Here is a 25,608-nt window from a genome sequence, read left to right as displayed (position 1 = left end):
AATGGTCAGACCTCTGGGCCGAGTACTAAGAGAGAGGCAAGTGTATCTTTTCGTACCAGCATTGTAAGAACTTTTCCCTGTACATGAGCAAATATAAAGTCATGGGTTTGTCTCATGTAGGCATCCACTTCCTCCCCCTTGTAGGAGAAAGTGGTGGATATACACTCCTATCCCTAATTAAAGGGATAGGATGGAGCTCGGTCGAGTAGCTTACCTGCATCTGACTCCCTTCCAGCGTGGTAACGACCGTATCCCTCTGCCCACAGGTAGAGGTAGAGAAAGATGGTGAAGAGAAGCCAGTCACACACTCATTCGCACATTCATTCTCCCAGTCATACCAGGAATCGATGCTGTTCTGCCTGCTCGGGTGCTGGGTAAGCTTACACAACGTGTTGAGCAGCCACCACAGGTCCCAAGGAAAAAGTATCCAAGGACTTGTGGGCAATATCCCGAAGGTAGAAGGACGTGAAGGTGGTCTGGTTGGCCCAGACACCTGCCTTCAGGACCTGCGCCACGGAGAAGTTCTTACGGAACGCTAAGGAGGGTCCGATACCTCTGACTTCGTGGGCTCTCGGTCGGAGCGTAGGATGTCGTTTGCTACCATCAGCCTCGTACGCTCTCCTGATCACCTCAGGTAGCCAGAAAGAAAGCGTGTTCTTGGAAACTTCTTTCTTGGTAACCCCAGTGCTAACGAAGAGGCGTCGACACTCAGGCCTGATGTCGAGTTCTCTTCAGATAGCGCCGTAGCGCTCTCACAGTACAAAGCAGCATCTCATCCGCATCGTTATCGGTGAAGTCCAGAAGGGAGGGGATCGTGAAAGACTTGAACCTGTCGTCAGGGATCGACGGATTCTGAGTCTTGGCTACGAAGTTCGGGACGAAATCGAGCCGTCACAGATCCCCAGCCTCTGGTGTGTTTAACATCATAAGAAAGACCATGTAGTTCCCCTACTCTCTTCGCCGATGCCAGGGCCAGCAAGAAGAGGGTCTTGAGGGTCAGATCCCTGTCTGACGACTCGGAGTGGCTCGAAGGGTCTTCGAGTCAAACTCCTAAGGACGAGAGTCACATCCCACGCAGGGGGCCTGAGTTCCCTGGGTGGGCAAGACCTTTCGAAGCTCCTCATTAGCAAGATCTCGAACGAGTTCGAGATGTCCAGTCCCCTTAGTTTTAGGACGAGAGCCAGGGCGGCTCTATATCCTTTAACTGTGGGTACTGAGAGGAGCTTTGCTCTCGGCGAAGAAACACGAGGAAATCCGCTACCTGCTGAAGAGTGGCTCTGAGAGGAGACAGACCCTGTGTACGACACCAACCACAGAAGACGGCCCACTTCCCCTGGTACACAGCTGCAGAGGACTGTCGGACGTGTCCAGCCATCTCTGTTGCTGCGCTACGAGAAAAGCCTCTCGTTCGCAAGAGATGGTGGATAACAGCCAGCCGTGAAGTTGAAGGGACTGGACTGCTAGGTGGTACCGTTCTACGTGTGGCTGGGCTAGAAGGTTGTAGCCAATTGGGTTAGCTCTCTCGGTGTGTCCGCAAGAAGAGCCAGCAGGTCCGGATACCAAACGGCTTGAGGCCGTTTGGGAGCCACCAGGATCATTCTGAGATTGGGAGTGACCAGCGCTCGACTGATCACTTTCCGAATCAGACAGAAAGGAGGAAAGGCGTAGGCGAAGAGGTTGTCCCAGGGGTGTTGGAGAGTGTCCTCTGCAGCTGCCCATGGGTCTGGCACGGCTGAAAAGAAAACCTGAAGTTTTCTGTTGTGCCGGGTGGCGAACAGGTCTACGACCGGTCGCCCCCACAGGTTGGTTTGAAGAGCCTTTCCGCCACTTCTTGGTGTAGAGACCATTCGGTCCCTATCACCTGATCCCGACGGCTGAGCTTGTCCGCTACTACATTCCTCTTGCCTGGAATGTAGTGTGCCGACAGCTCTATCGAGTGAGCCGTGGCCCACTCGTGCACCTGCACCGTCAACTGATGGAGCGGAAGAGAAAGAGACAACTAGCCCCCCCTGCTTGTTGACATATGCCACTACTGTGGTGTTGTCGCACATCAACACCACCGAGTGTCCCACCAAGCGGTCCTGAAATTCTCGGAGAGCGTTGAACGCCGCCTTGAGTTCCAGGACATTGATGTGAAGGTGCTTTTCGTGATGGCCCTCCACACACCTGGCAGTCAGCAACTCCTCCAGGTGTGCGCCCATCCCTCGGTCGATGCGTCTGAGAACAGAAGCATCTCCGGGGGGGGAGTGCGTATTGGCACTCCTCTTAAGAGGTTCTTGTCGTCAAGCCACCAGGCTAGGTCCTGCCTCACCTTGTCCGTGAGAGCCACGGGAAAGTAAGGAGGATCCTTGGCCTGAGACCAACTCTCCCTTAAAGCCTCCACTGGAGAGACCGCAGGTGAAGACGCCCGTGAGGGACTAACTTCTCGAGTGACGACAGATGGCCGATCACGACTTGCCATTGCTGTGCTGCCTGTTCCTGCCGAGACAGGAACCGGCCGGCTGCCTCCCTGAATTTGCTGATACGCAAGTCTGCGGGAAAGACCTGCCCTGCTACCGTGTCTATCAGCATACCCAGGTACTTCATCTTCTGCTTGGGTTCGAGATCGGACTTCTCGTAGTTTATCACGATCCCCAGATCGCGACAAAACTTGAGGAGTCGATCTCTGTCCTGCAGCAACTGCGAGCGGGAGCTCGCCAGGACCAGCCAATCGTCGAGATACCGTCAGGAGACATATCCCGTGCGAATGGGCCCAAGCTGACACCAGAGTGAACACTCGCGTGAACACCTGTGGGGCGGTTGACAGACCGAAACAAAGTGCCCTGAATGGTACCGTCCCGTCGAAGATGAAGCGGAGGTACTTTCTGGAGGAGGACTGAATGGATTGGGTATTTGAAAATAACGCGTCCTTCAAGTCCACTGAAAGCATGAAATCGTTCCCCCTGATCGAGTCGAGCACCGAGCGTGCCGACTCCATCGTGAACCGCGTCGTGCGAACGAAGCGGTTCACGGGAGAGAGGTCTATCACCGGACGCCAGCCCCCCGATGCCTTCTCCACTAGGAAGAGGTGGCTGTAAAAGCCCGGTGACTGGTCCTCCACGATTTCTACAGCTCGTTTCGCCAGCATGGTCTTGATCTCCTGTCGAAGAGCGTTGTCCTTTGATGATCCCCGGACATAGGTTTGTAGGTGGACCGGTTTGGAGATGAGGGGGGGGCCGAGACTCGAAGGGTAGTAGATATCCCTCCCGAAGGACGTCTACTATCCAGTTCTCGGCGCCGTAGCGCTGCCAAGTTGCCCAATGGCTCGCCAGGCACCCCCCCACTTCCGGCAGCAGGTGAGGGGGAACGCCGTCCCTAGCGTTTCCCTCCTCGTTTCGACTTCTTCCCACCACCTCCTCGGGGAAAGGAGGGCTGGTTACAGCGTCCTTTAGCAGACGTCGAAACAGCAGGAGTCTTCACACGGGGTTTGGACGGTGCAACCGTCTTCGCCGCTGTGGAAGCGCTAGCCAAGCTCTTTGGCTTGGCCGCAGTCGCTCGAGATTGCCCAGTAACCTTCGAGACTGCCTGGTGAACTAAGCGGTCACTGTCATCAGTGCGCCGCCTTTCCACCGCAGCGTCCACCATCTCTCCGGAAAGAGAGCTGGGGAACTCCTAATTGGTCCATTGCGAAGCCCAAGTGCCGCCTCACGCCCAGCCCCCTTGGTCACTCGGTAAGGACTGCGTCCCTACGTCGAAGAACCAAGTTGGCCCCAAAGGTTTAGCAGTCTGATGGCGCAGGTAAGAGATCGCTCTTCCTCAGACTGGCACAGTCTCCTGAAAGAAGCGTCGTCTTCGAGAGCAGAACTCCCAGAGCCGGCCGCTACTTTGGATATTGTGAGGGACCACAAATCCAGCCAAGAGACTGCCTGGAATGCTGCCATAGCGGTAGATTCCAGGGCAAGTGCCTCCTGCTGCGAGAACCAGAGGTTCTCTGACAGGAGCTGCTGCAGGGACACACCTGGAGTCAGCCTCGCTAACTCCGGGTTAACCTGTTTCGGCAGTATCGGGTCTTCCGAAGGCACGTAAAATCGCCTCTGACGCTGTAGAGGAGGAGGAAGCAGCTTAGAAGACTGTCCGGATTTCAGCGAATCCTCCCGTCCTGAGACGAGATTCTCAACTTGATCCAGGACTGAATCTGCAAGCTCTGATCACGGTAACCCCACCATCATTTTGGGTTCCCTCTTAGGACCCCAAAATGACTTGAGCCGGGACGTGGGCTCTGCCGGTGGTAGCGGCGATCCTTCCGCAAGGTCATTATGCTGACGAATCAGCTTAATGACCTCTGCAAAGTTCCTCTGTATCTCGGGAGTGACTGCGTCTTGTGGAGTAGGACCGTCCAGTCCCTCCAGCAAGAACAAAGATCCCGTGATACTCCTCCTTCAGAAGGAGGAACAGCGGCAGACCCCTGACGGTCACCTCCAACTACTTGCGCGTATGTTCTGGTCGGTCCTAGAACCGTGCCTGAGCCATACGGCGTCATAGCGGGATCGCGAGCGGCGCACCTCTCGTGATCACTCCTCGGTACCTCGCTCCTCCCGGTGTAGCCCGAGGAGGTTGAAGGTACGGGAGAGGCAGACCTGACGCTCCCCCCTCGCTCGCTGGGCAGGACCAGCGTGCGTGGAGGGCTGCTGCTGATCGTCAACCCGCGGGGTGGCGATCGAGCAGCAGGCCTAGCCTTGCCGCTCGCCTGGGGCGAGTGGCTCGGCTGAGAACGTTGACGCTGATCTCTAGCGTCAGGCGAGCTGTTGCTGGTTACCGTCTCCGCCCGGTCCCTATGGGAGCGGCGGTCAGGTGACCTGCTAGGCTCTCTGTCGCGGCGAGACCGGCCAGCGTCCTCTCGGCGCGTCGAGCCGCTGCTACCAGCCGTGGCTGGTACCGACGGCCGCGGGGACCCCTTCCTCGCCTCAACCCGTGGCTGGTCAGCGACCGTCACGTCAACCCGAGCAGCCAGTTGGTCGCTGCGAGAGCGTCCACTGGCCTGGCGAGAGTCGTGTGCACGACTCTCGCCAGTCTTCTGCTCCGCGCCGCGGTCTTGATGGCGAGCGAGCTCGGGCGTCAAAACTTTGGCTGGACGGTCTCCCGTGGAAGAGCGTCCACTCGGTACTTCTCGCGAACGAGAAGCGGCCGAGACGGAACCTGATTTAGCGGCAGGACCGCTAACACCAGGTGAGGACGTACCAGCCGAGGCTGGTACACCTCTGGTCCCCGTCGTCTTCTTCTTTGCAGAGGAAGAGACGGGCCCCGTTCCCGAAGGAACAGGAGGACCAGCAGAAGAGCTCCCCGACTCGCCTGAGCGAGACGGGCCCTTAGAAGATCCCGAAGGAGTCTTCTTAGGGGGGGAGGAGGCAGCCTTCTTCTTCTTCAGCTGGTTAGCCTTAGAAGTCGAAGGGGAAGAGGAGGCAGCAGACGACGACGACGACGACTTCTTCCTCTTCTTCTTCGCCAGGCTCCGCAGGACAGACGTCAGGTCTTCCATCCAGGAGGGAGCCGGGGTAGTTGCCGAAGCAACAGGGCCCGACTGCACCTGTCCGGAAGAACCTGAGACTGTAGCAGCACCACCAACAGCAGGAGCAACAGGAACAGGTCCAGGAACAGCAGGAACAGCATGTACAGCATCTGAAAAGGAAAGAGCAGCAGGGACAGCAACAGGTACGGCAGGCACGGCAGGAACCACAGGAGAGCCAGGCGTCCTGTCGGCAGCTACCGTCATTCTCGGCACTGGCGGCAGGTCTAGGGGGCTACTCTTAGGGCAGCGGAAGTCCGGGGTCGGCAACACAAAAAACCCAGGTGGTGGTGGCACCGTCCTCTTTGGTACGGCAGTAATAGGTTTGTGCACCGCAGCCGTAGGCGTCACCTTCATTACATGCGGCGTGTACACCAAGTGCGGCGGCATGTCATATGCTGGTGTTGATATGGTGGTAGTGGTAGTGGTTACCGTACCATGAGTGACCACTGCCGACCCCGCCAACCGCTGAATCAACCCCTGGATACTTGGCACTCCCTGCAGTCCCAGCGACTCCCACACCTGTCCAAGGTCGTCCTTCGCTGGTGGCACATCTGCGGAAGCAACAGTCGGGTTAGTCAGAGGGGTTTCCTCGCACCTGGGGGGAGAAGAACCCCACCCAGAGCGGACGGAAGACCCCGAATACAACTGGACGTCCGGGTAGCGGGCGCCCTCCACACCCGATGGATCGAGAGAGGAGAAGGACTCTGCTACCCCCACCGCAGGGGAAGGCGCGAAACATGGGGGCTGACCGGGAGGCAGGAAAGAAGACGAAGGTGTCAGTTACCAAAGGAGTCACTGGAGAGCTTTCCGATGACTTCTTTGGCGGCCTAAGTCTCTTCCTGCCCTCGTACAGAACCCACTGCGCCTCGGACCAATTCATAGAAGTTATACATGGCTCGTTGCGGGAGCATTCTCGCCCCCGGCAACGAGTACAAACCTCATGTGGATCCACATCCACGAATGATCTAAATCCGCCGCATCTACGCCCCTCCAGCCCGGGACACACACTACGGGCGACTGGGGGGTGCGGCGAAAACTCCATTTCTTGATCACTCATATTGCAAATGAAAAAAGAAATGTATAAGTACTTACAATCATATACTCTCAATTAAACCAGAAAAAGAGGGCCGATACTCAAAGCAAACGACAAAAGCGGGCAGAGCGATGACGAACACGTCCTATCTCCACACGGCCGAAAGCAAAAGTGATTTGTTTACCTTTACCTCCCAGTCGCGCGACGATCGGACAAGCAGTTAACTACCGTTCTCCCCTTGTTCGAAGCTTACGACCGTTCCAGCTGCCGCTAGCTACTTCCTATTGTTAAAGGACCGATGGTTTGTATTACGTATTGGAACAAACACTTAATTACATTACACAGGGTAATTCCATTGTCAAGTGGGTCTTTAACATCCGATGAATTCTCGAGCTACCACCGTATTTATTGTGAACTCATATGAACCTCACTATTCTGTGAATGATCATCGCCTTTCATAAAAATAAAAATACAACTCATGATTTCTTCTTGATGTTTTGTTAGGTCACATGGGAAGGGAAATTTTAAATATTGAACGAGATATTTGAAAGTTAGTTTGACTTCAATAACTTTTGTCACACCCTCACTTATATCGTTGTGTCACCGTCCACGAAGACAGCGATATTGGTGAGGGTGTGAAATTGACACCTAAATAATGATCTACCAAGGACAAAAGTATGATCCCAGCAAACGCCAGCAAGCACACCTGAATGGAACAAAGGTTGACGATTATGGTTAGTAAGGACTGAAAGTTATTTTCACCATTGCTATTTTTATTATTGTTATACGATCAACTAAAATTTACCTTTCATTAAAGAGGACAATGTATAGATGTTAAATAATAATCATTAATCCTAGAATTCTCTATATCAAGATCAGCTTGAATATTCCAACTAGTCACACTTGACGCTGATAGCCTCAGCAAAATTAGTTCCAAGATCTGGCAATGCGAGTAGACCACCCTGGAACTGCCGAAGCTACTCATACCAACCTCATTTTCCGAGATACCACTAAAATATAACACTCCTTAACTTACCTGCTTGGAGGCTAACAACCATCACCTCCTGAATATAGGATTTTTCTTGGAAACTATTAATCTTTGCCAATCCAGCCAAGTAATCCACTTATCTATATGTTTGACCAATCAAAGTAGAAAGTATTTTGGGATTAATGTAGCAGAAAGAGCTGTGATCCACTTCATACCACTGTTCCATGGGTAACAGACTTTTTTTTTTTTTTTTTTTCTCCCTGTACTTGCTTCAGGTTAGGAATTTGCGTGTGTACACCAAAGGGGTGGGGATCAACTTTATCTGAAGTGTCTTTTGAAGTGGGAGGTACTACCTAGGTTTCTTTGCCCACCTTCTTGGGACCTCTTTTCAGTCTTTAAGCGCTCATCAATTCTTTATGAATGTGTGAAAGAATCAAGTTAATGTGTCGCAGATGGGAAAGCTTAGTTGAATTCAACATGTGAAAAATGATTTAATTGTCGATGAGAATAAGAAAGTACTATACCATATTAAATTTCTTTGAGGATGTGATGGGTAATTTAAGCTTCAGTTATATTTACTAATAATGTTGCAGTAGTGTGAAGGAATGAAGCTCCTACCATCCTTTGAACCAGAATGCCAAGATTTGTTTTGGAAAGGAAGATTAGGTACTAGGGATAATTAGGCAAAATATAGAAAAGCACAGGAGCCATTTCATAAGCAAAGCCTTTTAAAAAGCAGGTTAGATTATACCGTATTGAGCGCACATCTTTCCTCGCTGGACGAGTCGCTTGCGTACTCACCTACTGATCTGGTAGCCAGAGTTCCCAGCCATTGCAGAATCAAGGGAATGTATTTCTGGTGATTAGACATTAACAGAATGGGTGAAGCTTTAATTTACTGTCTTGAGTGTGATGTTCGAGTTGTTGTTGAACTGTGCATTTGTAGATACGTATGCATGGTCATTTATTGAATTATCAGATTGCCTCAGTATTTCAGGTATGAAAACCTTGTCTACACTGCAGTTTTGTAATGGAAAGATTCAATGTAATAGCCCATATACTGTAGTGTTGTGGCACCTTAACAGTAACTTTTACTTATTCTTTAGTAGCGACATATTTTCTGCATAGCATTTGCTAGAACAGTCTAATGTAATATCTGGTTAATTTATTGAGGTTTTGAAATTTTCAAATTAGTATAATTGTTGCTTTCAGTGTGATTACAAGTAATTTTGCTTCTATTTGTCGTAAATTCTTGGGATGGAATGCTTAATAATTTATTGGTTTTGCAGGTGAATGATGAGATCCGACAGAATGGAAACACTGCTGACATGATATTTAGCATACCACATCTGATCTCTTACATATCTCAATATTTCACCCTTCAACCTGGAGATTTAGTGTTAACTGGAACCCCAGCAGGGGTAGGTCCCGTTTCTCCTGGTGACAGTATAACAGCTGGATTAGGTGACATTGTGTCAATGAAGTTTGATGTTATCCGAAGAGAGTAAATGGAATTTTACAATAATTGTATTGTACAGGCAGTCCCCAAGCTTACGACAGGGTCTCCGTTCTTGAGATGCACTGTAAGCTGGAGAATCGTCAAAAATCGGGTGTATTAAAAACTATGTAAACTGCATTTTTATCACGTTCTTCTTTTTAAAATCTTCAAATATTAATTATTCTGCATTTTTGGAGTCATATTTCTTCCACCAGATCGGCGTTGTAAACGGTGTAACCCTGGAGCTTGTCTCGTAAACCTGGAAATAATTTATGATGAATATAATTGAAAAGTGTCGTAACCTCAGGACGTCGTAAGCTGGGGACTGCCTGTATTTAGCTGTGTACAGAAATATTTTCAAATATATTTTCAAAGTTATTTTGCTACAGTCTTACTAAGGTTGTATATATCCAAAATTTGGGTGTTTCATAGCACAGTAAACAGGAAAAAGTTTATACAAATAATAGTATTATGATAGAATTCTTTCATACTCTTAGGGAGTGATGTATATTTTGCATTTTATTATACAAGTGGTCTTGTTTCTAGTTAAACAAGCTAATAATGGCATACTTTGTGACATTCTTTTTGTTTTTGAGTTTTACATATACTACTGGTAAGTTGGGTTTTCCACTATTCTATGCCTACTATAGTTTGTGCATTTAGGGGCATCAAAGGGGTCTCAACTGTGAGGTTAAGGGCTTCAACGATGTATCAATTTTGAGGTTAGGATCATCAGATGTCACGACTGTGAGGTTAGGGTCATCAAAGATGTATCAATTTTGAAGTTAGGGTCATCAAAGACCTATCAGTTTTGAGGTTACAGTCATAAAAGATGTATCAATTTTGAGGTTAGGGTCATCAAAGATGTCATGACTGTTGAGTTTAGGGTTATCGAAGATGTATAAATTTTGAGGTTAGGGTCATCAAAGATGTATCAATTTTGAGGTTAGGGTCATCAAAAACGTATCAGCTGTGAGCAAAGTCATAAAAAATGTATTAACTCTGATTTTAGGATCATTAAAGATGTTCATATCAACTAATTGTTTTATTTATGCTGTTCAGTCTGAAAGTTTTTGAAATGGCTTTTTGTGCGAACAAATTTGGAAGTTTCATAGTGAACTGATTATAATTTGTATGAAACTGGGAAGTTTGCAAAGAACAGATAATGGCATTTGTTAAAGGCTAAATGTTCTTCTTTAAGCCTTTTACCCAAGGAGAGTGTAGCTTGTATGTTTAATGTTCTCTTGAATAGGATTGGAATATATTATCTCCTGGTCTAGGAACTGAAACTTGAGTATCTGGCTATTTTGCAATGCATTAAGGCCTGTCCACACGACCGGGCCTGATCGGCATGCTCCAGGGTTGACGGGCAAATTCTGGCGGACTTATCCGTAAATGTTGTCCACACAGGTGAGGCGATGGAGAGGTGGGCGTGCCCGACAATGCCAGTAGCGTGTTCAGTGTGGTACGATAAACATGGTGCCTACCGCAAAGAAGAAGATAGTGTAGCATGATAATTGCTTTGTGTGTGATGAAAAAGAAGAGAATATGGTGCAAAGAATGGCTCAGTAAAAGAAATGTATATGGTTAACGTACGTCTGCCAGGGTTGAAGCTCAGCCATCGGGCACCACCATGGTGATTTTGCTACAAAACCCATCGGGCAATTTGACGGTTTGCCCGTCAAGTGTGCCCGTTAGAGGGGAAGTCCGCCGATCAGGCCCGATCGTGTGGACAGGCCTTTATACTTGCTGAATATGATGTACTACTATAATTATTTTGATGACTAGCGTTTCCATCTCAGATGACAGAAGATATACCGAGTTTACAGGCATCAGTTTTCCATTTTTATTTCATTCTACTCTTTCACGATATTAATTATACATAGGATATAGGGACATTTGGTGAATATCTTAGCTAACAATGTTTTGCATCCATTATCAATCCAGAATCAGCAGTTATATTTATTATAAGAATGACTCACTATGAAGCAATGCATGCAAGTAATAATGTAAAGTATACTAGACCATTTAAGGCAACATTGAAATTTCGAGTTGTCATTAGTGAAATCTTGACAACCGAAGAGTTCTGCCTCAGCTTAGGAAATTATTCAATCCAGACAATGTCAGTAGTAGTTACGTTTTAAGAAGATATACATCTTGAAATGCTTGTGGTTTTTTATAACGTGAATTATTTGGGGTATTCGCATTTATTATTTATGAGTTACGGTGTCTGAACATTCTAGGCTATCCAATGCATGTGTCTAGACATATGAAGGTTGCTTTTAGCTTACTGTAATAATTTATGATTTAGTGTTAACTTGTACTACTATACAATTCCCACTGGATTTCAGTAATATGGTTAAGTCAAGATTCAGTTGACTAGGGAAACAAATCTAGAAGTATGTATGGGTAAAAATATATAAAAGATAAATCTATATAGATTTATTTTGAATATATTTGTACCCATACATATCTGTGGATTTTTTCTCCATTTCAAGATACGTGTGACCATGAGCATTTTTAAAAATATAATTGATTGTAATTGTTAAAATTTAACCTCAAATTTGCCTAAAGGGAAAACATTGAGTGCTGGTCTAGCTTGCATCCTACCCAAATTTTCTGTTCCTACCAAAATGACATTGTAATACCAAATTGTAAATTTTTTTTTTTTTGTGGAAGGACCTCTGTATTTCAGCATTTACTCAGTTCTCACAAAATCTCTACACTTTATTTGGCTATAAGAATAATTAGTTACTTAATAGTCACGGCATGATAAAGCAAGAGTAAAATTGAGTTAGACGTCTGGCCATCATAAGGAATTCCATAAAAATCTAATTCCATATTGTCACTAATTAATCAGGGTACAAATGGCTTTACCCACTGTCACTTTTTGCCAAAATCTAGTTTAACCTATAGTAGCTACAGTTCTTTGCACTTTGACAAATGATACAAAGGATGAGAGATTTCTCTGAATTAACAATAAAAAAAAAAAAAAAAAAAACACATTCATATTTTAGGTAACTGTTAACATTCCCTTTGGGCCAACCCTACTAGAATTAAGAATGTTAACTCAGTACGTAGTCTGATTAGACAGTTTAGATATAATATCAATAATGATCATTTTAAAATTGTAACCCTGTAAGTTTCACACCCTTTGGAAGGAGGTTGGATCTCCTCTAGTGACTGAAAGGCCAAACAAGCTTGAAATGAGTCCAAGAATGTGAAATCAGAAATTAGCCTTATAGAAACCTGGTAACTGTAACTCCATTGGTCATGAAGCCCACTACCCATTTATGTGTTCTAGACAAACTAGAGTCAACTGAAACCAGGCAAGAGTGATATGTATGCATGATAATGCTCTATATTATAATCCTGTGGGACCATCAACACAAGTCAGCAAGTACTGGAACCTGGTGTTTTCCTTTTCCATTTTACAATGGATCATGGTGTCTAAAAAGTCATACAACACAAAAATAAGGATAAATTAAGAATAAACAAAGCAAATATTAGCCAAAGAAAACACTTAACAGAAGAAGATGAGAAAATAAGATACTACTCATAGAAATAATCTTAAAATCTCAACACAAACTACTTTCATATGCCTTGATCCACTCCTGACAATGACTATCAGAAAAGATACCCCCCACATAGAATAGAGGTGATGGAAAAAGAAAGCAACAGATATACATTATCAAATATATGTAAGTATAGGAAGGAAATGGGGCAAAGCACTTAAAACCAGCATTAAAGAGGAGGAAGTTGGACCAGAAGAATGAAGGTATCACATGAATTACATTTAAGGCCAAGGAAACTTATTACAGTGAGCAAAATGCAGAGGAGTTCTACTGAAACAGTGTACATATCAATGGGTGATGGTTAGTGTTGGTTGTGGAAGAAAGTTTAAAAATGCAGTTTAAAATTAACATGTACTGAATATTGTGGCAGATACACCCAGAGAACTTGAGAAATGTTGGTGTCCACCACGGATCAGCCCCGAGCCCAACACTGCTAATCCTGCGTAGAGGAGGATGTTACAAAGAAATTTTGAAAGGGAGGCCACTAACAGCTCCTGCTATCTAGATGACTTGATGAGAACCAAACCAAGCAAAACTACATTTATGATGATGGGAATGGAAGCTAAGGGCAAGGCATTGTCTGAAACAATATAAAGAGTTCAGGCTAAAAGTACACTACACTAAGTTATACAATGGTGGAAAATGTTCAGACATCTAATCTCATTTGCAGATATGTATAAAAATATAAATGACAATATGGGAATTATTCAATAATACTTGTCTGTTACACAGACTGATGACCTTAGGATAGATCTAGAGTATACCCAAGCTGGAGGTATAAGCAGGGCCAGAGCACAACATACTATATAAATTTTCATAACAAAATTTATTACCTATTTGAATACTTACCTATTATTAAAGTTAGCTTATATCTCTGCGCCCATAAGCGAGTCAGCATTCAAACAAAATATCAAATGGGTGCCAGATGACTGGTTAGTACACCTCTTCTCCACCAGGTGTGTTTCGAATGGTTTAGCTTATCAGAATTCTCCTTGACAGCCCAATAAGTTATGGGGAAGCTGGGCGGGGTCTACTTTAACAGTAAGCAAGCAGTACCCAAAAGGGGAGCAGAGGGCAGAACTAAAGAGGAAGCCTCAGTACTAACTAAAGAATTGGCAAAGGAAAAGCCTAGACTGAGTTTGGATATCTACAGACCAAGGACCTGGAGGAGGAGGAGGAGGAGAAATGACAGGTTCATAACCTGACCTAACTAATTGCTTTTGCAATCTCTCTGTTTCCCTTCTCTTCCTTCATTAATGAACTTAAGCACAGTCCTTCGAAAATCCCTACTTCCTGACATATATTCTCAAGATCACACTTCATCTCCTGAAAAAGAAAAAAAATTACAACCTACTAACACAACAATCATTCCTACAGAACCTAACGTTCCCAGCCTCAATTCCAGTGGAGGCATCCTGGGAAAAATAAACCTACAGTACTGTGATAGCAGCAAACCGCCATGAAATACCAACAAGGACTTATGCACAACTGCAGCAAGGAGAATTCTGATGAGCTAAAAGATTTGGAACACACCTGGTGGAGAATAGGTGTACTAAACTGTCATCCAGGCAGCCAATCAGTCATCTGTTTGAATGCCTACTCACCCATCGGTGCGGAGATATAAGCTAACTTCAACAGTAGGGAAGATTCATCCCAAATGATCCAACATTCCCTTTGGTGTTTCTTCAGCATTGCTCCCGTCTTGTACTCATCATTAATTCACTTTGGTCTCTTCTCATTTCACCACCCACTTTCTCCACACTGCTAAGACCTTTTGGTTATTCCCAAAGTTCACTGCCCTAGACAACATAGCAAAATATGACCTATAACCTAAGGACAAGATACATTTCAAATAAAAAAGTTTTTGTTCTTGGCATGCGTAAACAAGACAATCCCACTTGAAGCTCAAACTTGGAGGTCGCTGGTTAAGGATAGGACAGTAACCTGCAATAAAAGAAATTAAAACTATAAATTTGGTGCTACAATTCGGATATTCTTTCATACAACAGAATGATGCAATCACCCCCATACAAAAAAGTAAGTAAATAAAAAAAAGTCTTGCCTTAATAGCTATTGTTCTGACCAGAAATTGTTAATTTTCTGATTTTCTGTTAACTTAATGAATCAGAACCACATATAGCAGATTTTATATGTATACATGAAATGGTATAAATATATCCATTACCATAATTGAATGTTTACTTAGTCATTCCCAAACCTTTTATTTTACCTATGCCTAATCAAAATTTTAAAAAAGCAGTTAGCTGAATGTTTCTAGGGAAGATTGAGCTGTGAACAGCAGTTTTTTTTAAATGACTTAGCATTACTTACCCACTGTGAGAGGAGCCTTGATCAGTAATCTCGTTCTCAGGTTGGCTGAGATTACCTGCATGGCTTTTGAGCCTAGTGTTTCATGCTACTGTATAATTTTCTTTCTTTGTAATCTGTATGGAAGGCATCACATTTCTAATATATATACAAGAATGCACACAAACACTGACCCGTGTTCTTTCATCTCTATATAATGCAGAATCCCATTCCATTACAGATAAATTGTACAGCTTGGGAATGATTTAAGGGGAATAAAAGTTCAGTGCTTTCTAACACATTGGTAAAGATGAATTTTCATTGTGTTAACATTACTTGAGACCCCAACAGATTCTATGAAATGGACTAATGAATGGCAATGCTGTAGATGTGCTGTGTTGGGTAATGCCAAAAGCTGGGTCAAATTTTCTAAAAGGTTTGAAAGGATTTTCTAGTTTTTCAACCTGACGGCTTAGACAACTGTGATGCTTTTATTGTATGATTTCTCTGTAATTAATTCACAGTTACTCTGCAACATACAACTCTTCTACATAGCAGTAAGCAACCCAGGTCCCTTAAAGATACAAGCACTTGATGTACGTACAGTTATTTGTGGCACTACATACTCATCATTGAGAGACGTTGTCAGACTTGGGGAGTAAGTCGTAACTAACATTTCCATACTGAGCTTTTTTTTCTGTAGTGGCATTTTCCATTGTATTTTTTAAAAAAATAAGTGCATTGCTGTTTCCATGATGAGTGACTACTTCACACCTGACTGAGGTTTGGGTGTACATATGTATTAATGGTAAATATTGAGGACTAAAAACTAGAGTGAATGAGTGTGGTCATCATTAATTCTCTTGGTGATTCTTAAAGAGGTGTGTACATGAAATATATGTATGAACACCTTACCATTAAAAACAAATGGAAAATGTCAAAATGAAATTTTCATTATTAAAATGAAGTTTTATTGTATACTTACCGAACAATTATAGAGCCGTGATTTCCACGAGCGGCAGGATACTAAATTCAAATTTAGCGCGTCGGCGTCGCCAACACTGGTGGTGATGACGTCATCTCCCTCCACTCGCGGGAGAACCAGGTACAACTGCCCAGGTGAATCCAATTCTTTCTGCCCGTTCGTCCACCTAAGGGGAGGAGGGTGGGTATAATCATAATTGTTCGGTAAGTATACAATAAAAATGTTATTGTTATAATACAATTAAGTTTGTTCATACTTACCTGGCAGATATATATATAGCTGTATTTTCTGAAGTCCGACAGAATTTAAAAATTCGCGGCACACGCAGTGGGCGGCAGGTGGTAGTACCCATTCCCGCCGTCTGGGAGGCGGAATATCAAGGAACTATTCCCATTTTCTATTCATATTTTATCAGTGCCACTGTCTCCTGAGGGGAGGTGGGTGGGCACTTTAATTATATATATCTGCCAGGTAAGTATGAACAAACTTAATTGTATTATAACAATAACATTTTGTTCATGAAACTTACCTGACAGATATATATATAGCTGAATCCCACCTTCGGATGGTGGGAAGAGACAGAATAGGATTTTTGGGAAACTAAATTAAGTAGATGATATACATCTTGGTTCCTCACCTGTTAGCATAGCCGACTTCGTGATTACTGTCACCAAAGTCTGCTTCTGCGTTACTAGAGTTGCCAGCGAGGTAGAGACCTGTAATGCTGGTGCGCTCTAGATGATCTGTCAACGGGTGGGGGCGTGACCACAATGTGACTAGACCATATGACCATACTTCTGAGGGCACCGAAGCTAAAACCACCACCTGACCTAACCTATCAAAGTTAGTTCCATAACTTCTAGGCTAAAGAAAAGGAACGCGCCTCAAGCGACCAACCCTTCAAAGTTAAAAGCACACCTATCCCTTTTCTATAGGATAGGATTCGTGTTGCTTCTTGCACCCCAATAATATATCTTACGGGATAATGTATGGTCCTAGTGACTTAACGGATCTGAAATGTTCGTCTTCATCATTCCCGTCCAGGGGAGTGATGAAGCGGAACACAGAAGTTGCTTCGCTAAAGCGTGGCACTCAGGATGTTTACTGAGTGTCATGCTCTGTTGAAATGCTTCGAGGCCGCGCCCTCACCTCTTGAGCATTCAATTAAGAAAAAATCTCAAATCTTTTATGCAACATAATGAATGAGACCTCTTAAAAGAACTCCTTGGCTATAATGCCAGGGTGTTCTTGGACATTGAACCAGTCTGGTCTTTTTACGGAACACCGCAGATTGTCGGGAGTGTGAAAGCGAACCCAGAGTTGCTTCGCAAAAGCGTGGCACTCAGGATGTTTACTGAGTGTCATGCTCTGTTGAAATGCTTCCGAGGCCGCCGCCCTCACCTCTTGTTGAGCATTGATATTTAAGAAAAAATCTCAAATCTTTATGCAAACATAATGAATGAGACCTCTTAAAAGAACTCCTTGGCTATCATGCCAGGGTGTTCTTGGACATGAACTAGTCTGGTCCTTTTTACGGAATAACCGCAGATTGTCTGTTGACCTTGACTTTCTATAGTTTTATCAAGATAAAACTTGAGAGACCCTACAGGGCAGGACTCTCTAATTGCCCTTGCCCAATAATTTGTGCCATACCCTTGGTCTCCAAGCCTTCGGGTCGGTCAAGGTTTTAGACAGGTTTCGTTCTTATCAAGAACGGAAGGCTTAGCGGACAGACCGCATTATGTCCTTTAAAGCCAAAAACCTCTGATGATGGCTAAAACCTCACTAACCCTCCTTGCCGTGGCTAGAGCGGTTAGAATATTAGCCTTTCTGGTTCACGTGTATTAAGTTCGCCAGAAAAGGAGTAGGTTCGAAATGCTGTTTGGCATCAGAAACTCAGACTACGTCTAAGTTCCATGCCGGAACCTTTGATCCAGAGAATTTCAAGATCTCCCACAGACCTCAAAGATCGTGAAGCTTTGTGTTTGACAGAACCGAATCTCTGAGGCCTAGAGGCCGTCAACAACATATTTGCATATTCTACAATAGTTAGGACTTCTATCTTATCTCATACTTCATACGGAAAGATAGAACCATAACGAAATTCACAGAGGTCGAGGTGGAGGAACAGTCCATTTCCCTTCACTATCTCCAGAAACGGCCCCCTCCGATTGAAAACTGAAAATAGGCAGCACTGCTTTGCCTTGGCCAAGAGACTGCCATTAATCTTGAAGCTCTTATCGCTTCTCGATAGTCTGAACGCCTTCAGAGTCAGAGAGGAGAGATATTAGATACTTCACTAAGTGACGATGTTAGATTACACAGATTCTCTCGGGAAGGGTCTTTGGACAATTCTCTGAATTACCTGACCTCTGTGAATCCAACCTCTTAGAGGCCAACATGTGGCGACTAAGCTAATCCTCTAGATCATGAATAAGGGACAACTTAAGAGGAAGCTCCTTCGTCTTCAATATTACGAAAAACTTAACGAAAGGACGCCCTCAGTCTCTCCTCACTTTCCGACATACTTCTAAGTGAGGATTACTCAGACGTCAGTAGTTGTTGCCTTCGATCGAGAAAGACCCGCACGGACGTGCACTAGTTTAACGAACCTCTTGAGGATCGTTACGTTCCGTGCCCAAGCCCATAACCAATTTCTCTCTTCTCCGAGCTATGAGAGAGCTGAGAAATCATCCGAGATGATTTGGGCCACTCGATCCAAAGCCACTCACCCTTCGAGGAACTGGAGAGCCGACCAATTTGGCTTCCAATTCTTTCAGACAATGTGCCAGAACATCTGTTCTCTGTTCGGATGTCTGGCACCCTCTCGCTATCACCCGAGGTGATCCTCAAGCCGTTGAGAGAAAATTAGAATTACAAGATCTTTGATGTTTATTCCAATTTCTTCGTGAGGAAAATTTGTAGAGGTCTGAATTGCTGTTTATTCATGAAAACAAGCTTCTCCAGCGAGGAAATGGTCCCCAGCAAACTTATCCATTCCCTCACTCAGCCTGCTTCCTTCCCTAAATAAGGCTGCGCTTTGCATAAGCAGGAGAGCATTATTATAGTGCTATGCCGCGGTAGATTCGTACAGAATGTTACCGTGCGGTAAACCCGCACCTAACAAGTATAAGAGATATCTTGTTGAAATTTCTAAGTAAACGGCAGGTATGATCATTCAAGATTACTAGAAATTTCCTCCACCCGAGGCTAAAATCCATGATTGTAGGGCAGAGAGACGGTTTATTCAGCCATTCCCGCAAGGGAGAGAGACGTAACCAACCGCGCATGACACCGAGCTAGCCGGTACTGCGTAGATCACAGTAACAGCAGCCTTGATCATCGTCTCGCACTATGTGCCTGAGTTGCCAGCTACTCCTTTTACGAAGGGATAGGTAGAAATTATCGAGCCAAGGAAACTCTCAAGCAGGCATATTTAAACGAAACAAAATTCGCTAAATACAGAAGCCGAGTTGATGTTGCAGTTCAATTAGAATACTTCTCGTCTAAGTCGCAATCCGTAGAATAACTAGGATATGCGCCTACCCCTCGGACAATTCAACTGCTTAGTAGAATCATGTCGCGAGGTTAATATACGTAGTATATTTATAGTATTCTGAACAACGATCTCCATCCTAAATTCTTTCTTTCAAGAAAACAAAATAAGGATTGGAGATCGACCACCTTCGATCTCTATCAAAAAGAGTGAAGGAGAAGTCTTCCTCGAAGGTAAGCTTCAATGGTGAACAGAATACTATCTGCCTGAGTTGCCAGCTACTCCCTTTACGAAGGAATAGGTATGATATTATCGAGCAAAAGGAAACTCTCAAGCAGGCCTATTTAAACGAAACAGAATTCGCTAAATACAGAAGCTGAGTTGGGTTGTCGTAACAATACCTGAAGAGTTGTTCTTACTCCGAAAACTCTTGGAAGGTTGAAGGGAGTGTCAAATAATACATTAGAACAACAGTTCTTTCGGCTTCTATCCGCAGAGGTAAATACGATATGCGTATATGACTCGACCCATGCGTTAGCAAAATGACGCAAAGATAAACTACGTAAGTATTGTAGTAATTTGAACATCGAATTCTCTACTACATCTTTCCTGGACGAGGAAGAGAGAAGAAAGGAAAACGACTGTCCACGTTCTAATGAACGAGACTTTTAAAGAACTCCTTGACTCTTTGCCAAGACTCTTTTCCAAGAAAAGGGAGTAACATTCGAATAGAGATCATCAAGAGAGAACCGAGGATCGAAAAGACCGTTCAATGTTCTTATGATATTGGACAAAGACTTCCTGGATAGTCTACAAGTCTTTCTCTTAACCCCGGATGAGCCTCTGAAAATGAATGAGAAGCTCTTCCGAATGTGTTAATGAGTTATTATCCGCTTAAACGATAAAAAACGTTAAAATCTATGTCAATGAGAACTACCCCATTTATGAGGGGTCCCCACTTTAAATGACAATGGGGAAAACGTCCTGACTTGACAAAACTATTAGCACTTTGCTAATAGGGGAAAACCTTTAACGTGACCGAAAAGTCACCCAGGAATCCGAGTATATAATCTTCCCGATTCTCAAAGAAATCGATGAAGAGGAAAGAGGGATCGAAGAAAAAATTCGGGTATGTCTCTCCGCTAACTCCGAATCCTTTTAAAAAATTTCTGTAAAGAAATGTCCTCAACAGCAAATAAGACGCCTTCAACAAGTCTTTTCTCTTGCAAAGCGCCCTGCCGAGCTTCCACCGAAGCGTCCTGGCGAATGTCCACAAAAGCGTCCTGCTGAGCGTCCTCAAAAGCGTCCTGCTGAGCGTCCTCAAAAGCGTCCTGCTTAGCGTCCTGGAAAGCGTCCTGCTGAGCGTCCTCAAAAAACGTCCTGCTTAGCTACGAGCGTGTCTGAGCAGAGAACACCAAGTCTTCTAACGACGTTTCAGAGAGGAACTCGTTGAGCGCCTTGATGCATGCAAGGCCCGCCAAGAGGCGTCCTGGCGAGCGACCTTGCCAACATCTCAATGTTATGAGACGACCGCGTTTTGCGTATGACATTGAATATTTTTAAGGGACGTCCTCATGCGAGTCTCCATGGAGAGCCGCACGCTGCTCCTGAAGAGTGTGAACAATAAAGGAAGACGTATGGCTTTCGTCTTCCGCAAGGTGCTTGCCGAGCGTCCTGGAGAATGTCTCTACTTATAGGACGTCGAGCACCTCCAAAAGCTTCCTCACGTCTAAATTGCCCTTCTTATGCCGACCAGAGACATAAGTTGTTTGACTGTGCAAAGCAGCTTGCGGCCGTCAAACTTATCAGCTTGCTTTATCGAAGTAAAGAGAACGTTACATAATTCGTATACGGGAGCGCAATGAGGAGAGGAGACGAATACTGAGTTGCTCCTCCAAAAGGTGGAATCAAGAATGTCCTTGATTACCAAATTCTTTTGGAATGCTAGCGAGGTTGAAACAGCTCTAACTTCATGAGCGTTCAACTCGCAGGAGGCTCAAATCACTCTTCTGGCAAGATGAATGAACCTCCTAAATAATGTATAAGTGATATAATATGACGTATATACATGAGCGTTCACATCGCAGGAGGCTCAAATCACTTTCTGGCAGAATGAGCCTCCTAATATGTTACATGATGTATCATGAGCGGTCACTCGCAGGAGGCTCAAATCACTCTTCTGGCAAGATGAATGAGCCTCCTTAATAATTATACAGAGTATACATGAGCGGGTCACTCGCGGAGGTCATTCACTCCTTCTGGCAGAGAATTAGGCCTCTTTAATAATGTATAAATTGATTAATACATGAGCTTTCTCAGGAGGCTCAAATCTCTTCTGGCAAGATGAATGTAGCCTCCTTAAATGTCCCTTAGGAAAAGAGCCAGTGGCATTCTTCTAAAAGGGAAAATGTGGGTCTCTTTACTCTTTCATCCTCTCGTGACGAGAGAGAGGACGTGAAGCGTCCTCTTCTCTAAAGCTTCTTTAGGGGGCGCGAGTCCTTCCGAGAACTCCAACCCCTGTGTGGGAGGACCGCCCTCGGAGGACGAGAAGCAATCCTTCAAGATTCGTACACGTGCACGATCTTTAGCAGCCTGGGAAGAGTCAACAGGTTCTGCGAAGGGACGCCAGATCGGTGGGAGCCCCGTAACCCTCTTGCGGCTTTTCGACAGCCCTCTCCCTGAGTCCTGGGAGTCCGACAGAGGTCCAGGCCTAGAGGCATATGGGGCCGATCTGACCCCCCGCCCCCTCCACAACACAGGGGCACTACTTCACAACACTGATTGGAGAGCGAGCACTTTAGTCTAAGATTACTTGATGTAATCCTTTAGCAGACACTTCTTCTAGGCTCGTAAGCCATACCAAACAGGGTTAGGCAAAATAAAAATCTACAGGAGGTTAGAAGGTTCATTATTTCTAACTTCTGTTTACTGTGGAGGAAAACTCCTGATTCTAACACGCTCTAAAATGCGTAAATGAATCCTCCTTCTTCCGTAATCAGTCACACATTACACTAATTACCTTATGCAAAGAAAACATGTAAACGTCATATATACTAAGCGAGTGTCTACCGAAAGTTCCGGTAGCCTCACCTTACCATGCAGACAACAAGTCTGAAACTAGGCTAACTAGCTTCAGACATCAAATGCAATGAAAAAATTTACGATAGCGTAGCCTAGCCACAATCCAAGTTAATAATCGAAAGAATAATTAGGATACTTAAGTGGCTAATGAAGTTTCAAAATCCTAGCGGAGGTCTGTAAACAGTTTGTTTACCGAACCGGGCGACAGAAAAATATGAATAGAAAATGGGAATAGTTCCTGATATCCGCCTCCCAGCGGCGGGAATGGGTACTACCACTGGCCGCCCACTGCTGTGTGCCGCGAATTTTTAAATTCTGTCGGACTTCAGAAAATACAGCTATATATATATCTGCCAGGTAAGTATGAACAAAATGTTATTGTTATAATACAATTAAGTTTGTTCATACTTACCTGGCAGATATATATATAGCTGTATTCTCCGAAGTCCGACAGAATTTCAAAAACTCGCGGCACACGCAGTGGGCGGCCAGGTGGTAGTTACCCATTCCCGCCGCTGGGAGGCGGATATCAGGAACCATTCCCATTTTCTATTCATATTTTATCAGTGCCACTGTCTCCTGAGGGGATGGTGGGTGGCACTTAATTATATATATCTGCCAGGTAAGTATGAACAAACTTAATTGTATTATAACAATAACATTTTGTTCATTGAAACTTACTTGGCAGATATATATATAGCTGAATCCCACCTTCGGATGGTGGGAAGAGACAGAATAGGATATTGTAGGAGGAAACTTAAATTAAGTAGATGATATACACCTTGGTTCCTCACCTGTTAGCAAAGTAGACTCTGTGATTACTGTCACTTCAGCCTGCTTGTGCTTAATCAGAGTTGCCAGCCAGGTGGAGACCTGTAGTGCTGGTGCGCTCTGGATGCTCTGTCAACGGGGACGTGACCTCAATGTGACAAGAGCATAGAGCCATACAAATGAGGGCAACCGAAGCACTGACCACCACCTGACCAACTATCCAAGACCCCCTGAACACTAGGCTAAGAGATGGGAGGTCTTCACCAAAACCTCACCACAACCAAAAACCACAACAACTAAAAACTAACCTAAACCTAACTAAGGGATAGGGAGAGAGCTACCTTCAGCCCCAAGACTGTGTCTGCAGAAACGTATGGCCCAAGAGAACAACAGTCCTCGTATATCGTTCTCACATCTCTCAAGTAGTGTGAGGCGAATACTGAATTGCTCCTCCAAAAAGGTTGGCGTCAAGGATGTCCTTGATCGACATGTTTCCTTTGGAAAGCAAGCGAGGTTGCGACAGCTCTGACCTCGTGAGCTTTCACTCTCAAGAAGAGGCTCAAATCGATCTGTGTGGAAGACGAATGAGCCTCTTTAATGACGTCCCTCAGAAAGAACGCCAATGCGTTCTTGGATAATGGTATATCGGGTCGTTTAACCGAACACCAGAGATTATCTGAGGGACCTCGTACTTCTTTAGTCTTGTGGACATAAAACTTTAGAGCCCTGACAGGGCACAGGACTCTCTCAGGTTCTTGGCCCACAAGGCTTGTCATACCCTTGATTTCAAAGCTCCTTGGCCAAGGGTTCGACGGGTTTTCATTCTTTGCTAAGAAAGTGGGACTCAAAGAGCAGACAGCATTGTCCCCTTTGAAGCCCACTCTCTTACAAATGGCCTGAATTTCACTAACTCTCTTCGCCGTCGCCAAGCAGTTAGGAAAAGAGCCTTCTTCGTCAAGTTCCTAAGAGACGCTTCATGTAGAGGTTCGAAGGACTCGACATTAACAGTCTAAGGACCTAAATCCAAGTTCCAAGAAGGAGGCCTCGCCTGAGGTATCTTGGATTGTCTCAAATGATCTCAGGAGATCGTGAAGATCCCTGTTATCAGACAGGTTCTAGTCCTCTGTGACGGAAGACTGCCGACAGCATACTCTTATATCCCTTGATGGTCGGGACAGCCAGCTTCTGTACATTCCTTAAAAATAGCAGGAAATCGGCTATCTGGCTCACAGAGGTAGTGGAAGAGGGAAATTCCCTCCTTTCTACACCATGCCCTGAAGGAAGCCCACTTCGACTGGTAAACAGCTCTCGAGGACGTTCTCCTAGCATTGGCGATCGCCTTTGCAGCTGCTTTAGAAAAAAACCTCTCGCTCTGGCCAGCTTTTCGATAGTCTGAACGCAGTCAGACCCAGAGCGGAGAGGTTTCGGTGATATCTTGCGAAGTGGGGCTGTCTGAGTAGATCTTTCCTCCAGGGCAACGTCCTCGGAAAGTCTATGATGAATGACATTACCTCTGTGAACCATTCCTTCGCGCCACCACATCGGGGCGATCAGGGTCAACCTCGTCCCGCCCCTCCGATGCCGCGAACTTCCTTACTACTTCCCCCATGATCTTGAATGGCGGGAAGGCATACAAGTCTAGGTTCGTCCAGTCCCAGAGCAGAGCTTCTATCGCGACTGCTCCCGGATCCAGCACAGGGGAGCATAAAGAGGCAACCTCTTTGTTCTCGACGTCGCAAAATAGGTCGACTAACGGACACCCCCACAGTCTCCAGAGCTCTCGACAGACGGTCCTGTTGCAACGTCCATTCCGTCGGCAGGATCTGATCTTGTCGGCTGAGAAGGTCTGCTCTGACGTTCTGGACTCCTGCGTATCTCGTCAGGATCCTTATCCGTCTCGCATCTGCCCACAGCAGGAATCTCCCTCGCTAAATAAAAAAGAGGACGGGATGTGTACCTCCCTGCTTCTTTAGGTACGCAAGGGCTGTGGTGTTGTCCGAGTTGACTTGGACTACTTTCTCTGCAACCTTTTGTTGGAAGAACTGTAGCGCCAGAAAAAACCGAGCTAGTTCCTTTACATTGATGTGCCAGGACACCTGTTCCCCCCTCCAGGTGCCTGACACTTCCTCCCCTCCCAGTGTTGCTCCCCATCCCGACACCGAGGCGTCGGAAAACAACACTAGTCTGGGCTCAGAAGCTTTAGGGACAGCCCCTCTCGAAACTTCCGAGGATCTAGCCACCATCTTAGATGGTTCTTCACCGCCATTTGGTGATGAAAAGGGTCGCATTCAGATCCTCTCTGACTCTCCATTCGTCTGCTAAGAAAACT

The 25,608-nt window shown here is 45.3% G+C and overlaps 1 protein-coding gene and 1 long non-coding RNA gene across 2 annotated transcripts in view; one reads left to right on the top strand and one right to left on the bottom strand.

Moving 5' to 3' along the window:
* Positions 1 to 10,100, top strand: part of LOC135210273 (acylpyruvase FAHD1, mitochondrial-like) — a 60,203-nt gene extending 50,103 nt beyond the window's left edge. Inside the window, exon 4 of the mRNA XM_064243143.1 lies at positions 8,856 to 10,100. Coding sequence (XP_064099213.1) covers positions 8,856 to 9,074 — 219 coding nt within the window. The 3' untranslated portion in view covers positions 9,075 to 10,100. The remainder of the gene's footprint in view (positions 1 to 8,855) is intronic.
* LOC135210275 (uncharacterized) overlaps positions 10,095 to 25,608 on the bottom strand; it is a 78,476-nt gene continuing 62,962 nt past the window's right edge. The window contains exon 3 of the long non-coding RNA XR_010313481.1: positions 10,095 to 14,583. This is a non-coding gene — a long non-coding RNA (uncharacterized LOC135210275). The remainder of the gene's footprint in view (positions 14,584 to 25,608) is intronic.

Source organism: Macrobrachium nipponense, chromosome 39 (assembly GCF_015104395.2).
Source record: "Macrobrachium nipponense isolate FS-2020 chromosome 39, ASM1510439v2, whole genome shotgun sequence".
In the NCBI taxonomy this organism is placed as follows: Eukaryota; Metazoa; Arthropoda; class Malacostraca; order Decapoda; family Palaemonidae; genus Macrobrachium; species Macrobrachium nipponense.
Note: the sequence above shows the minus strand (reverse complement) of the source record. Positions and strands in the feature narration are given on the sequence as shown.